Source organism: Bos indicus x Bos taurus, chromosome 15, assembly GCF_003369695.1.
Source record: "Bos indicus x Bos taurus breed Angus x Brahman F1 hybrid chromosome 15, Bos_hybrid_MaternalHap_v2.0, whole genome shotgun sequence".
In the NCBI taxonomy this organism is placed as follows: Eukaryota; Metazoa; Chordata; class Mammalia; order Artiodactyla; family Bovidae; genus Bos; species Bos indicus x Bos taurus.
This window is the reverse complement of record NC_040090.1, coordinates 3,249,860-3,266,360: the sequence shown is the minus strand read 5'-3', so window position 1 is coordinate 3,266,360 and position 16,501 is coordinate 3,249,860. Positions and strand designations below refer to the sequence as shown.

The following is a 16,501-nucleotide window of genomic DNA, read 5'->3' as shown; positions in this document are numbered from 1 at the left end:
AAAAGCAAGAGAGTTCCAGAAAAACATCTACTTCTGCTTTATTGACTATGCCAAAGCCTTTGACTGTGTGGGTCACAACAAACTGTGGAAGATTCTTCAAGAGATGGGAATACCAGACCACCTGACCTGCCTCTTGAGAAATCTGTATGCAGGTCAGGAAGCAACAGTTAGAACTGGACATGGAACAACAGACGTGTTCCAAATAGGAAAAGGAGTGCGTCAAGGCTGTATATTGTCACCCTGCTTACTTAGCTTATATGCAGAGTACATCACGAGAAACGCTGGGCTGGAAGAAACACAAGCTGGAATCAAGATTGCCGGGAGAAATATCAATAATCTCAGATATGAGTTGACACCACCTTTATGGCAGAAAGCGAAGAAGAACTAAATAGCCTCTTGATGAAAGTGAAAGAGGAGAGTGAAAAAGTTGGCTTAAAGCTCAACATTCAGAAAATGAAGATCATGGCATCTGGTCCCATCACGTCATGGCAAATAGATGGGGAAACAGTGACAGACTTTATTTGGGGGGGGGGCTCCAAAATCACTGCCTTGTCTAACTCAGTGAAACTAAGCCATGCCCGTGGGTCAACCCAAGATGGGCGGGTCATGGTGGAGAGATCTGACAGAATGTGGTCCGCTGGAGAAGGGAATGGCAAACCACTTCAGTATTCTTGCCTTGAGAACCCCATGAACAGTATGAAAAGGCAAAATAATAGGATACTGAAAGAGGAACTCCCCAGGTCAGTAGGTGCCCAATATGCTACTGGAGATCAGTGGAGAAATAACTCCAGAAAGAATGAAGGGAGGGAGCCAAAGCAAAAAGAATACCCAGCTCTGGATGTGACTGGTGATAGAAGCAAGGTCCGATGCTGTAAAGAGCAATATTGCATAGGAACCTGGAATGTCAGGTCCATGAATCAAGGCAAATTGGAAGTGGTCAAACAAGAGATGGCAAGAGTGAATGTCGACATTCTAGGAATCAGGGAACTAAAATGGGCTGGAATGGGTGAATTTAACTCAGATGACCATTATATCTACTACTGCGGGCAGGAATCCCTTAGAAGAAATGGAGTAGCCATCATGGTCAACAAAAGAGTCCGAAATGCAGTACTCGGATGCAATCTCAAAAACGACAGAATGATCTCTGTTCATTTCCAAGGCAAACCATTCAATATCACAGTAATCCAAGTCTATGCCCCAACCAGTAACGCTGAAGAAGCTGAAGTTGAACGGTTCTATGAAGACCTACAAGACCTTTTAGAACTAACACCCAAAAAAGATGTCCTTTTCATTATAGGGGACTGGAATGCAAAAGTAAGAAGTCAAGAAACACCTGGAGTAACAGGCAAATTTGGCCTTGGAGTACAGAATGAAGCAGGGCAAAGACTAATAGAGTTTTGCCAAGAAAATGTACTGATCATAACAAACACCCTCTTCCAACAACACAAGAGAAGACTCTACACATGGACATCACCAGATGGTCAACACCGAAGTCAGACTGATTAAATTCTTTGCAGCCAAAGATGGAGAAGCTCTATACAGTCAGCAAAAACAAGACCAGGAGCTGACTGTGGCTCAGATCATGAACTCCTTATTGCCAAATTCAGACTTAAATTTAAGAAAGTAGGGAAAACCACTAGACCATTCAGGTATGACCTAAATCAAATCCCTTATGATTATACAGTGGAAGTGAGAAATAGATTTAAGGGCCTAGATCTGATAGATAGAGTGCCTGATGAACTATGGAATGAGGTTTGTGACATTGTACAGGAGACAGGGATCAAGACCATCCCTGTGGAAAAGAAATGCAAAAAAGCAAAATGGCTGTCTGGGGAGGCCTTACAAATAGCTGTGAAAAAAAGAGAAGTGAAAAGCAAAGGAGAAAAGGAAAGATATAAACATCTGAATGCAGAGTTCGAAAGAATAGCAAGAAGAGATAAGAAAGCCTTCTTAAGCGATCAATGCAAAGAAATAGAGGAAAACAACAGAATGGGAAAGACTAGAGATCTCTTCAAGAAAATTAGAGATACTAAGGGAACATTTCATGCAAAGATGGGCACAATAAAGGACAGAAATGGTATGGACCTAACAGAGGCAGAAGATGTTCAGAAGAGATGGCAAGAATACACAGAAGAACTGTACAAAAAAGATCTTCATGACCCAGATAATCACGATGGTGCGATCACTCATCTAGAGCCAGACATCCTGGAATGTGAAGTCAAGTGGGCCTTAGAAAACATCACTACGAACAAAGCTAGTGGAGGTGATAGAATTCCAGTTGAGCTATTTCAAATCCTGAAAGATGATGCTGTGAAAGTGCTGCACTCAATATGCCAGCAAATTTGGAAAACTCAGCAGTGGCCACAGGACTGGAAAAGGTCAGTTTTCATTCCAATCCCAAAGACAGGCAATGCCAAGGAATGCTCAAACTACCACACAATTGCACTCATCTCAGACGCTAGTAAAGTAATGCTCAAAATTCTCCAAGCCAGGCTTCAGCAATATGTGAACCGTGAACTTCCTGATGTTCAAGCTGGTTTTAGAAAAGGCAGAGGAACCAGAGATCAAATTGCCAACATCTGCTGGATCATGGAAAAAGCAAGAGGGTTCCAGAAAAACATCTATTTCTGCTTTATTGACTATGCCAAAGCCTTTGACTGTGTGGATCACAATAAACTGTGGAAAATTCTGAAACAGATGGGAATACCAGGCCACCTGATCTGCCTCTTGAGAAATCTGTATGCAGGTCAGGAAGCAACAGTTAGAACTAGACATGGAACAACAGACTGGTTCCAAATAGGAAAAGGAGTACGTCAAGGCTGTATATTGTCACCCTGCTTATTTAACTTATATGCAGAGTACATCATGAGAAACGGTGGACTGGAAGACACACAAGCTGGAATCAAGATTGCCGGGAGAAATATCAATGACCTCAGATATGCAGATGACACCACCCTTGTGGCAGAAAGTGAAGAGGAACTCAAAAGCCTCTTGATGAATGTGAAAGTGGAGAGTCAAAAAGTTGGCTTAAAGCTCAACATTCAGAAAATGAAGATCATGGCATCTGGTCCCATCACTTCATGGGAAATAGATGGGGAAACAATGGAAACAGCGTCAGACTTTATTTTTGGGGGCTCCAAAATCACTTCAGGTGGTGACTGCAGCCATGAAATTAAAAGACGCTTACTCCTTGGAAGGAAAGTTATGACCAACCTAGATAGCATATTCAAAAGCAGAGACATTACTTAGCCAACAAAGGTTCATCTAGTCAAGGCTATGGTTTTTCCTGTGGTCATGTATGGATGTGAGAGTTGGACTGTGAAGAAGGCTGAGCGCCTTGATGCTTTTGAACTGTGGTGTTGGAGAAGACTCTTGAGAGTCCCTTGGACTGCAAGGAGATCCAACCAGTCCATTCTGAAGGAGATCAGCCCTGGGATTTCTTTGGAAGGAATGATGCTAAAGCTGAAACTCCAGTACTTTGGCCACCTCATGCGAAGAGTTGACTCATTGGAAAAGACTCTGATGCTGGGAGGGATTGGGGGCAGGAGAAGGGGACGACAGAGGATGAGATGGCTGGATGGCATCACTGACTTGATGGATGTGAGTCTGGGTGAACTCTGGGAGTTGGTGATGGACAGGGAGGCCTGGCGTGGTGTGATTCATGGGGTCGCAAAGAGTCAGACACGACTGAGCGACTGAACTGAACTGAAAAATCACTGCAGATGGTGACTGCAGCCATGAAATTAAAAGATGCTTGCTCCTTGGAAGAAAAGTTATGACCAACCTAGACAGCTTATTAAAAAGCAGAGACATTACTTTTCCAACAAAGGTCCATCTAGTCAAGACTATGTTTTTTCCAATAGTCATGTATGGATGCGCGAGTTGGACTATAAAGAAAGCTGAATGCCGAAGAATTGATGCCTTTGAACTGTGTTGTTGGAGAAGACTCTTCAGAGTCTTTTGGACTGCAAGGAGATCCAACCAGTCCATCCGAAAGGAGATCAGCCCTGGGTGTTCATTGGAAGGACTGATGCTGAAGCTGAAACTCCAATACTTTGGCCACCTGATGCGAAGAGATGACTCACTTGAAAAGATCCTGATGCTGGGAAAGATTGAGGTAGGAAGAGAAGGGGACTAGAGGATGAGATGGTTGGATGGCGTCATCGACTCAATGGGCATGAGTTTGAGCAAGCTCTGGGAGTTGGTGATGGACAGGGAAGCCTAGTGTGCTGCAGTCCAGGAGGTCGCAAAGTGTCAGACACGACTGAGCGACTGATCTGATTGAATGGAGCTCACCACCCCCACTGCACACACTCAGCCCAGAGGAACCCAGGCTCCCGCATGAGGTCCTGGTGGTTAAGAGCATGAACTTAGGGTCAGGCAGTTGAGGGGTTGGTACTGGTTCCATCATCTACTAACTTTCTTCGTTTGAGATACGGATGCACCGCACACATAACTCATGGGGTCGTTATGAGGATTAAAGGACATAATGCACAGAAAATGCCTAGCCCAGAACACTCAGTGAGCTCACGGCAAAAGAAGCAACCCTTCGATCATCATTTGCATCTTGCAGAAAGGACAGCATTGAGAATGTCACAGTAGGGCACGACTGCAGGCTCGCAGGAGCCTGAGGAGCCCCTGCAAGTCCCGCTCTAGACTCCCTGCTCCTTTACGAGCAGAGATCCTGAAACAGGGGGTGGCCAGGGAGGAAGGTGGCTCTGCGACTCTGATCCCAGAAACTGTAGAAAGGAGTCAAGACAGAAAGGCTAAAGGCCAAGGAGACTGACTCAGATGAAAAGCTGAAGTTGTCCCAAGTAGAAGACCCGGAAGTAGAGAGAATTTCACCTGGGATTTGTCCTGCAATGGAGAACACAGCTGGACACACACACACACGAGCCACACCATTCGGTGACCTTGAGAGTGAGGTGGAGAAAGAGAAAGCATGAGTAGATAAACACACTCAGGGATGTACACGGACATACGAGCATCTCCATAGAGATGTAGAAAATGTGCACACAAGCAACACACAAATACACGCTGACTCACACAGATTTGTGCATATTTACAAGCACAGATTCACATATACACAGACATATACAGGTGTATGAAGACTACTCATGCACACACCAAGACACCCACACACCCATGTACACAGGTGCCCCAGACATCCTTGAGCACGCTCCCTGGGCCCCACGGAGAGCCACACCCCCAGGAAGTCTCTCTCACTCTCTCTCTCACGACCCAGGGCTCTCTGCCCTCTGAACCCAGTTTGCAGTCTCAGCTTCCTGCTTTTTCAAGCTCTGATCCTTCCTGGAGCCCAGCCTGGGATGAAGCTAAGAGCAGGAACACTGTTCTGTCTCAGTGATCCCCGGACCGAGAATATGGAAGAAGCCGGGAGACCCGGGGCTGGAGAGCCAGCCCGGGAGCCACCTGGCTGCACACGGCCTGACTTGGGCCCCATGCCCCTCAGGGAGCGAGGCAGCTCCCTGCTGAGACCATGGCCCCTCCAGGGAGGGGAGGGAGGCTGGGGACAAGAGAGGGGACGCAGGATGGAGGGCAGTGAGGAGGACAGCCTCCCATGAGGATATGGTTGGGGAGCCGTCTCGCAGAGAGCTGGGCCTCGGACTCACCTCCAGGTGGCTGAATTAAATTCTGAACCAAAGCCACCCATTCCAGTCCATTTTAGTTCAGGGATTCCTAAAATGTCAGTGTTCACTCTTAGCATCTCCTGCTTGACCACATCCAATTTACCTTGCTTCGTGGACCTAACATCCCAGGTTCCTGTGCAATATTGTCCTTTACGGCATCGGACTTTACCTCCACCGCCAGGCTCATCCACAACTGAGCCGTGTTTCCACGTGGGCCCAGCCTCTTCGTTCTTTATGAACTATTCCCCACAGGCATATTGGGCACCTTCCAACCTGGGGGTCTGTTCTTCCGGTGTCCTATCCTTTTGCCTTTTCATACTGTTCATGGGGTTCTCAAGGCAGTAATACCGGAGTGGCTTGCCATCCCTTCTCCAGTGGACCACGTTTTGTCAGAACTCTCCGCCATGGCCCGTCTGTGTTGGGTGGCCCTACACGGCATGGCTCAGAGCTTCATTGAGTTAGACAAGGCTGTGGTCCATGTGATCATTTTGCTTAGCGTATTGTAATTGGAGTTTTCATTCTGGAATCTTTGGGTTTGTAGTTCTCCCTTCTTCTGTCTGCCTTCTGTCAGATAAGGATAAAAGGCTTGTGCAACCATCCTGACGGGAGAGACCGGCTGTGGCAAACACTCGGTCTTGCTCTGGAGGGCAGGGCCATGCTCAGTATATTTTTAATCCAATTGTTTTCTATGAAGTCCTACAAGAATTTCTAGGACTAACACACAAAAAAAGACATCCTTTTGGCATAAGGGATTGGAACGCAAAAGTCGGAAGTCAAGAGATACCTGGAGTAACAGGTAAATTTGGCCTTGGTGTACAGAGTGAAGCAGGGCAAAGGCTAACAGAGTTTGCCAAGAGAACGCACTGGTCGTAGCAAACACCCTCTTCCAACAACACAAGAGAAGACTCTATACATGGACATCACCAGATGGTCAATACCGAAATCAGATTGATTGTATTCTCTGCAGCTGAAGATGGAGAAGCTCAGCAAAAAGCAAGACTTGGAACTGACTGTGGCTCAGATCACGAGCTCCTTATTGCTAAATTCAGACTTAAATTGAGGAAAGTAGCGAAAGCGACTAGGCCATTCAGGTATGACCTAAATCAAATCCCTTATGATTATACAGTGGAGGTGACAAATAGATTCAAGGGATTCTGTCTGGCACACACAGTGCCTGAAGAACTACAAACAGAAGTTTGTAACGTTGGACAGGAGGCAGTGACCAAAACCATCACAAGGAAACAGACGTTCACGACGTCAAAGTGGTTGCCTGAAGAGGCTTTACAAATAGCTGTGGGAAGAAGAGAGCAGGAGGGAAAGGAGAAAGGGGAAGATCTCCCCAATGAATGCAGAGTTCCAGAGAACAGCAGGGGGAGAGAAGAAGGCCCTTCCTCAAGGATGAGTGCAAAGAAATAGAGGCAGACAACAGCATGGGGAAGACTAGAGTTCCCCTAAGAAAACTGGAGATACCAGGCATCATCTCATGTAAAGACGGGCACAATAAAGGACAGAAACAGCAAGGACCTAGCAGAAGACGATTATTAAGAGGTGGCAAGAATACACAGAACTGTACAAAAAGATCTTAATGGGCCGAATAATCACAACACTAGAGCCAGACATCCTGGAGTGTGAACTCAGGTGGGCCTTAAGAAGCATAACTACCAACAAAGCTAGTGGAGGTGATGGAATTCCAGCTGAGCTGATAAAATTCTAAACGATGATGCTGTTATAGTGCTTCACTCAATATACCAGCACATTTGGAAAACTCAGCAGTGCCCAAAGGACTGGAAAAGGTCAGTTTTCATTCCAGTCCCAAAGGAAGGCAATGCCAAAGAATATTTAAACCATACATTTATGCTCATTTCATATACTGGCAAGGTAATGCACAAAATCCTTCAAGCTAGGCTTCAGCAGTACATGAACTGAGAACTTCCAAGTGCATAAGTTGGACTCAGAAAAGGCAGAGGAGCCAGAGATCAAATTGCCAACATCCGTCGGATCGTAGAGAAAGCAAGGGAATTCCAGGAAAAAAATGTACTTCTGCCTCATTGACTATGCTAAAGCCTTGACTGCATGGATCACAGTAAACTGGGAAATTCTTAAAGTGAGGGGAATATCAGAGCGCCTGACCTGCCTCATGAGAAATCTGAATTCAGGTCAGGAAGCAACAGTTAGAACTGGACATGGAACAACAGTTCAATTCAGTCACTCAGTCATGTCTGACTCTTTGTGAACCCATGGACTGCAGCACGCCAGGCCTCCCTGTCCATCACCAACTCCAGGAGTCCACCCAAACCCATGTCCATTGAGTCGGTGATGCCATCCAACCATGTCATCCTCTGTCACCCACTTCTCTGCCTGCCCTCAATCTTTCCCAGCAAAGGCAGAATGAGAGCTTCCAGGATTCTCCAACCCAGAGGACTCCTCCAAAGTGGGCAGTGAGGAGACAACAGTCAGGAGATGCTGTGAGAATGTGGCTTTATGATGCGGAGAGGCAGGGGGGCCGGGGTCAGGGGCAGGGTCTCCCGCCTCTGGCTTAGTAGGAACAAATGAAGGGCAGCCGCCTTTTGCACGGAGCTCGTCGCCAGTGACCCCCTGCAGGCAGAAAGCACAGTGCTGTCAGTCCACCTGAGTGTGGCCTGAGTCCCCAGTGCCCCACCAGGCACCTCTCATCTGACCTTTGCTGGCCAAGCCGAGGGCCGTATGTCTCCCCATGTCCCAGCTAGCCACAATCACTGAGCTCTTCTCTTGCAGAGACAGTGTGCTAAGGGCTTCCTATGGACTGTCCTTCCATCCTCACAGTGATGCCAGGAGGTCAGGGCTGCCAGCACTCCCACTTCACAGATGGGGAAAACTGAGGCTCGGGGGAGTGATAACCTGCCCTGATCTCAGCAGACAAGCAGTGAATGGAGCCAGATGTGGACCTCGGCCATCTGAGCAGCCCGTGTGGTCTTCGCCCCTGTTCTAAACTCCCGCACGTCGGGCAGCCCTGCTGTTGGGAGCTGGGGAATCATCTGTCAGCTGGCCCTAGTTCCCACATCTTTCCCGTGTCCCTCGGCCACACTTCACATTCCCTCCTGTCCCTCCTGTCTGTCCCACACTCTCTCCTTGCCACCGTCCCGTCAGAGGAAGGGAAGGAGCCTCGCTGAGTCTGGAGGACACAGAGCCCCCAGCCCATCCAGGACCCCTCACTGTGGCTCTGAGGATCCTTGCACCTCAGCCCTGCTCACACACAGGGTGCAGTTCTCTAGTGGGGGAGGCTGTGTGAGGGGAGGCGTGTCTGTGCAGCTCACAGGGGCGTGTGTGCGAGTCCATACCCCCACCTTGTCCGGGCGCCTGGCCCCCTCACCTCTGGTGCACAGGGCCACACAACGGCCTCTCCCAAATGTAGGTTGCCACCTGGCCCAGTATGTAAAATTCCAAGAACTCCCATCAGTCCAGCGATATGTCCTCCACAGGCACTAGAGAAGAGAGAGGCTGGGTCAGAGGGCGGAGGTCCAGGAAGACAGGTGCTGGGGCTCCTGAAAGTCCCCTGAGCATCCCTTCTGGACGTCTATAATCTCCTCTCACTGTGTCACCTGGATAGGACCCCACCGTACAGACCCACCCCCAACGGTTTACAGGTAATGACACAGAAGAGAAAACATCGCTTCCAGCTCTCACGCAGAGCAGGCTTCTCAAACTTCACTGAGCAGACACATCTCCTGGCGATCTGGTGGAAATGTGGATTCTGATCCAGGACGTCTGGGGTGCGGCCCAGGATCCTGTATTTCAACAAGCTACCGGGTGATGCTGATACTCTGGTCCCGGGACCACAGCTGAGAGCACTTACTCAGGCACAGCCCCCAGGGTCACTCTGAGAGAAGGACCCCCTCAGAGATGAGGACACCGAAATACGGAGGCAGGCATTCAGCCACTAAGGGACCAAGCTGGGTGTGAACTCTTGTCTCCTGACTCCAGTGATGGACTGGTAGACATTTCACAGCCAGCTCTGGTGGAGAGTGTGAGGCAGACGAAAGAAAGAACCCTGTTTATGATAACTGTCCATTTCTCTGTGCAAACGCACCCACCAGGGCAGATTTCAAGCTGCAAGCGTGAAGCCACTGAACACGGGTGAGGAGGAGAAGCGCTCAGTCATCACGTCTCCTCAGTCAGCACAAGCCGGCTTCCGGGGCCAGGATGAGGCTCGGTGGGGGCAGGTGGTGCCTTGAGGCGCTCAGAAACGCCCGAGCCCCGGGCCTTCCCTGGTGGTCCAGTGGTGAAGAAGCTGCCTGCCCTTGCAGGGGTCGTGGGTTCGATCCCTGGTCCTGGAAGACCCCACGTGTCGCAGAGCACCCACTCGCGCTCCCACTGCTGAGTGGGGCTCTCGATTCTGTGTGCCCCAACAAGCAAAGCCACCTCAGTAAGAAACCCATGCCCCACAGCCAGAGGGTGCCCCAACCACACCTAGAGAAAGCCCGTGTGTGGGCAAATATGAATACAAGAAAAAGGCTTTTAAAAGATACGGGATTGACTTCCCAGTATTAAACCAACCTTTTTATAAAGGACAGAAAGAAAGAGCTTCTTCTCTCTGGACATTGGCGCCTCACTTACCCAACCTCTGATGAAGCCTCCGATCCAAACCTGTGCTTCATTGATCCTCGTGGCCAAGCTCTGAACCTGAAGGTTGAATTTCAAACTGTGGATGGAGGCGAGGTTGCCTCGGTAGCACTTCCTGCAGACTCTCTGCAGAGAGAACAGGCGGGAGAGAAAATTCACTGTTTTCATGTTAAGTTCCTGAGTCTCCAGGACAGACCCCACATCCATTTGCAAATCAGAAATCAGATATCTACTGCTCCCCCTGAATCCCATCTCTTGTGCCTTTCTTTGGGCTTCCCTGGTGGCTCAGCTGGTAAACAATCCGCCTGCAATGCTGGACCTGGGTTTGATCCCTGGGTTAGGAAGATCCCCTGCAGAAGGAAATGGCAACCCACTGCAGTATTCTTGCCTGGAAAATCCCATGGACAGGTGACCCTGGTAGGCTACAGTCATGGGGTGGTAAAGAATCAGATAGGACTAAGCAACTGCACTTTCTTTAATTCACTTTCTTTTCTGATGCATATTAGGCTAAGAGAACCACTAGTCTAAATAATAAGAAACAGAACATTGAATCCAATCCCGTCTCTCCATCCCAGGTCCCCCGTAGCAGCCTCGCTGCCATATACCTGAGCTTTCTTAAACTTCTTTGGGGTCCCCACCAGCCTGTAGCGGCAGCTCTTGCACTCAGGACTGCCTGGAAGTTGCACTGTCTCCTCTTCCTTGGGACACTGCACGTCCTCATCTAAGTCATCTGGGTCTGAGGCCCCCTCATCATCGTGGGTGTCCTCGGCCTCCTCTCTTCCCGACTCAAGCACCTCACCACTCAGGGCCAGCTCTCCTTCCTGCCCCCCTGAGCCTTCAGCATCCTGGCTCAGGTCTGCCTGTGTCTCCGGACTGCCCACATGGGGGACATGATTCTCTGCAAAGAAGAAATACCCCAGCATCAGACCAGGTACCACCTTCCTCCAGGACCACGGACAGCTCTGATGGCTCCACCCAGTCTTCCTAGGGACCCCATCTGCAACCAAAGACGGGAAGGATCCCTTAAGGGTTGGATGACCCAGAACTCTTGCATCACACACACAAATGCATGAGAACCTGATCCCAGCTGACACCACGTGCGAGTAATTTGGGAGTGAGAGATGTGAGAAGCCCTCATCTTCACAGGGGGTGTTTTTCCTTGGAAAGGAGCCCTGGGGGAATGTTCAGGTCACAGCTCTGGGTCCGGGAGAAATCTAACTAGAGAGGGGCTGGGGCAACTGAACAGTGGGCTGTGGCCCTGGACCTACCAGAACAAAAAATGATGCAAGAAAGATGAGCGGAAGATGAATGAGAAGGGAAGGGGAGCACTCACCCAGATAGAGAGCAGAAACTGTCCCCAGCAGCAGAAAGAGCAGGAGCAGGCAGCCTTTCATGTTCCTACAGTCGTCTTATGACAGACACACAGCTCCACGTTCCCTCCTGGGGTCTTCCCTTGTGTCTGCACGGCGCCTGGAACACAGTGGAGAGGCAGGGTCTGCTCAACTGGTAGATTAAAGGGCAAAGTAGAGAGCTTCCTTGTCTCCCAGCGAACAGAACCCGAGCTGGAGAATCAGGGGAAGAACAGGGGGTTGTCAGCCCAAGTCCCTTTTCCTGAGAGAACATCACTGCTCCCTGGGACAGAGCTCAGCTCAGACCAGCATTCCTGCAAGAACAAGCGTGCTCACCTTCAGGGCCAGAGTCAGACACACTGGGGAAGAAGGGGGAGGACAGGGGTCATTAAGGTGCACAGGACCGGAGTCCCCGCTGGTTCCCATATAAAGCCTGGGTTCTTCCCAGGCCTGGACCTGTCCTCCCGGGGAAACCGAGGGAGTCTTACCTCCTGAGAGTCTGAAGCCTCCGCTCTCAGCCTCTGGCTGTTGGCGCACAGAAGCTGCCCTTATACTGGGCTTTGGGGAAATGGGAAGAGGCCAGGAGGATTGCCCCAGGCTCGGGGGTTGGACAGTGGGGCTGATAAGAGGTTGGCTCAGTCCTCCCACCCTTGGGCCGTGCACTCTGCGGGACGCCAGGGACCTGCCTCCTGTTTGGACATAGATGCCCCAACACCCTAGTAGGCTCCAGAAGCCCCCGTGACTACTGTCCAGACTGAATTTTTATCAGTGCCCCTAAAGGGTGCAGGTCTGTACAATCCTCTTCAGTCCCAGAAGCAGCCTTCCCTGGGTCAGTTTTCCAGCAAATGCCATGGAGGATCCGGGGGGCAGGGAGACCAGGGGGAGGAGGGGGAGGTAAGGGAGGCTCGGCCCTCCTGAGCTCTTGTTGGGCTGTGTGTGCACGCTTCCTGTGCATCACATCCCTGGTTCCTCACCTTCCTCACCTCGGTCCCACGAGGACGTGCGATCAGCCCGACTTCACTGATGTGAAGAATGACTGAGATTCAGAGAGGGCAGGTGACTTGCCAAGGTTGTGTGGGAAGTGGGGGAGCTGGGATTACTAAGCCTTTGAGGCTCAAAACCTTCTCTCCCTCTCTGTGTCTGTCTCTCCCCCTCTTTCCCTTCTTCACTCTCTTCCTGTTTCTCCCTCTCCTCTCTCTCCATCTCTTTCTCATCTTTAAGATGAAAAACGCATGCTCTTTCCTTTATACCGTGGCTCTCGATCAAGGCTCTCAGCCTTTGCACAATTATTGTTGGGAGTCAAATCATTCTTTGATGGGGGTCGGTGGAGGGGTTCTCCTATGTTTTGTAGAAAGTTCAGCACCGTTAAGTCACTCTGATACGTCTCCACACATTTCCAAATGTCCTCAAGAATGCAAAACTGCCTCTCTCAAGTTCACTGACCTAGTTCAGGCCTTGTTGTCCAGCCTAGAGGCAGATCTTCTCACAAGGAAGCAACAGCTGGAGTGGAGACCTTCGTACTGAGTCTTCCCATTCTCTGTGGGCCACGCTTCCCTTCCAATCCACCAGCCCCCATGGTCGGCACAAGAGGCAGCAAATGAGGCACTCAGTTCAGTTGCAGAGTTCAAGGGGACACTAAAGAATTCAGTAGTCAAGATAAATAAACATTTCATGCAATCTTTCTTAAAAGTCAGAATCACTGCGAAAGTACTGTGATGAACAAACATCAAGATATTCATCAATCAAGTTCCAGCCACATTCACTGCAATCCAAGGAGAGGCCAGCAAGGGCTGAGGCTGGATTCTGCCAGAGGTCCCGGCCCTGAACCTGTGGACCCGTCCGGGCGGGGCCTCCACTCTGGGGTAGCCTAGCTGGGCAGTATTTTTGTACCTTGGATTCCAGCCCAGCGCTCAGGGCACCAGTGACAGGTCACCTAGGCTTTCTTGCCTGGCCTCTGCTCTCCCCCGGGCCCTGCAAATGAAGAAGTGTCTGAGAGGCCACTTCTGGGCTGATTACAGAGTAACGGTCTCAGCCGTTATCTCCCGGGGCCAACGGACCCGACCCTCAGCTTATCTACCTGACTTGGGGCTTGGGGGGAATTGGTCAATTCCAGAGAGGGAAAACCTGGTCTTCAGATTTCAAGCTGGAGACTTCCCTTGGAGGAGGAGTGGAGGCCTAGGCACTCCTCCATTATTCTCCCAGTCCTGGGCCCAGGCCAGGGACACCATTTCACACAGCAGTTGGGATGACCAATAACATCGGCTGGTGTTGCAGACCAACGCCATGATACACTTCTCAAGCGCTGTTTCATGTAAACGTCCCTGTTTCACACATTAGGAAACAGCCTCTCAGAGAGCTGAAATAAGTTGCCCAAGACCACACGACAAGTCAGAGACAGGCCTTCCAGCTCCTTATCCGCCTGCCTACCCTTGGCCTCCTGTCCCTGGAATCCCATCCCTCTCGCCGGCCTCTCCCCTAGGCTGACCCTGGGCAAAGACATCCCAGTGACTTCAGGGGCCCCCTCGATATCATGATGATGTGGCCCAGTGTGAAACTGGAAACAGCTTTCTAGGCCTTGCCACGAGGCAGGCGGAGTCTTACTTCCCCAACCAAGGATCGGTCCCACACGCCCTGCAGGGGAAGCTCAGAGTCTTAACCATGGGGCTGGAAGTCTGGACATAACATTTCTGGAGCTCCACACCATCCCAACGCTGTGCTTCAGTAAGGCTTTTGTATCCTTATCCTACCCTCTTAGTCTTTACGTTCACCTGAGGGCCTTAGGCACCGCCGTTCTAGTCGACAGATCCATCAGAGAGGGGAAGTGACTTGCCCAAGGCCACACGGCGAGGTCGAAGACGCATGTCTGACCCTAGTGAGTGACTCCCATGACCTTGCTGTCTTTGATTCGCTCAACTGTTACCCATTAGGTAGTGGCGCCTACCTTTTCAGCATCCGGGAAACCCCACCTCTGGAGCTTACCGCGGCATCTCTGTTCGTAGGGGTTTCAGCTCTGCCCCTTGTGTGAGGTCCGTCAGCCCCACATCTCACAGAGGGCAGTGTGCTGTGTTGTAAAATGCAATCGCCACTCCAGAGTCAGCCACTCGGGTCTCAATATTCCCACCCACAAACCAAGGCTGATGACAGCGCCTACCTCTAATGAGATCTGCTCCAGTAATGCTCCGAGGACAGTGCCAGGCATGTGGGCTCGAGGTAGCCCACATGTCAGGAAACCAGGACCCAGCTGTCTCCCTGGTCAACCAGGAAGGCCCGAGAGTTGTTGAGGGCCCGCCCTGTGTTCAGGATGATGTAAGGAACTCCAGGGACTCTGCTGTAAAGACGCCAGCTGAACTGCCCAGGGCTTAGTTAGCGTCGTTTTGCAGGGGAGGGTGACACGAACCCCACATGTGGGGATATCAGGCCAGCGCTCCTACTGTATTTAAAATGTATCTAAGGATGCGTAAGATGCGGCCTGTCGCCTGCACTGTATCGTAGACTGCGCGGGGAATTGTCCCAGAGGAGACTCACCCTGTGATGGAGCCACGTCAAGACACAGGATCTTTCCAGGAGCCCAAATGCCTCCTTGTTGATTTAACCCCCAAAGATAGAAGTCACACCTCTGCCTCTAACACACCACCAACAGAAGAGATTTGTGAGGAACGAGATGAAGTCTCCCTGAGCACAAAGTCAGAGCCCAGCACATATTTAATGCTTCATAAACGAGGGACTTTGTTGCTCTTTATGATTAATTCTGGATCAACGAGAAGCAACGCCTCCCCGCACCAGAACACAAAATTCCTGAGGACAGGAGCGAAAGCTCTGCACCGGCACAGGGCTGAACCCGTAAGTTGTGTCAGAAAACCGCCATCATGGAAATCTAGACAACAGCAGGTACAGCGGACCTCGGTTTGATTTCTTAATTTTTTACCTCACTTTACAAACTTGACTAAGTAGCCTCTCCTATCGGGGCCACACTCAAAATATTAGGGTTCTTAATTTGCTTCTTAAGGCCCTGGGGTGGGACTTCCCTGGTGATCCATTGGCTAAGACTCCAAGCTCCCAAATCAGGGGCTGGGGTTCCATCCCTGGTCAGGCAATTAGATCCCACTTGCTGCCACAAACAGAGCTTGCGAGACACAGCTACTGAGCACCTGAGCTCTACAGACCAGGGCCACAGCTAGAGAAGCCTTTGAACTCCAAAGAAGACCCAGCACAGCCAAATCAAATGAATAAATAATAAAATAATGTTTAAATGAGGTTATTTATTTGCCTCTAAGACCCTGGGACCTTATGTTCTTCTATGTATTTGAGGAGTTCTGGAGAAAAGGGCTTCACAGCGTTGATGTCTCACTTTCTGATCACTGCACCTGCCCCAGCTAAGTGGGTTCAGGACACCCTCCTGCCTCACCTCGGACTGGGACTCCCTCGGCCTCAGCGAGGTTGGAATCCTGTGCCCCAAGGTGAGCACAAGAGTAGAGGACTCGGGGCTTCCCTGATGGTCCAGTGGTTACGAGTCTGCCTTGCAAGGCAAGGGACACTGGTTCAGCCCCTGGTCTGGGAAGATCCCACGTCTCATGGGGCAACTGAGCCCTGAGCTGCAACTGTAGAGCAGTCCTCACTTGCTGCAACTAGAGAAAGCCTGCGCGCAGCACCAAGGACCAGCACAGCGACAAAGAAATGATTTTTTTTTTTTAAGAAAAAATAAAAGCGTCAGGGACGGTCTCCTGCCTCCCCTCCATGTGTATCCCATGTGATCATGTACAGGAAGCAGCCAACACTTCCAGCCACGAAATCCTGCTGACTGAAAGGCCACGCTCTGGAGATCCTTGCATCCCTCCACGGGTCACATTCAGATGCTCAGCCTGATGGAAGCAAGGGCCAACGCTGTAAAGAGCAAAATGGAATGGG

At 50.4% G+C, this 16,501-nt stretch overlaps 1 protein-coding gene across 2 annotated transcripts; it reads right to left on the bottom strand.

Moving 5' to 3' along the window:
• Positions 1 to 8,109: 8,109 nt before the first annotated feature.
• Positions 8,110 to 15,208, bottom strand: LOC113905277 (proteoglycan 3-like). Of its 2 annotated transcripts, none has more exons than XM_027562312.1 (6): positions 15,122 to 15,208; positions 11,581 to 11,717; positions 10,853 to 11,145; positions 10,242 to 10,373; positions 8,998 to 9,109; positions 8,110 to 8,243 (listed from the first exon to the last, which is right to left on the bottom strand). In XM_027562312.1, exons 2-6 carry the CDS (start codon positions 11,639 to 11,641, stop codon positions 8,185 to 8,187), a joined length of 657 nt encoding a protein of 218 aa, XP_027418113.1. In that variant the 5' UTR covers positions 11,642 to 11,717; positions 15,122 to 15,208; the 3' UTR covers positions 8,110 to 8,184. The 2 variants fall into 2 exon arrangements, with proteins under 2 accessions (XP_027418113.1, XP_027418112.1); XM_027562311.1 differs by lacking the exon at positions 15,122 to 15,208 and adding an exon at positions 14,748 to 14,805.
• Between the last annotated feature and the right edge of the window lie 1,293 nt (positions 15,209 to 16,501).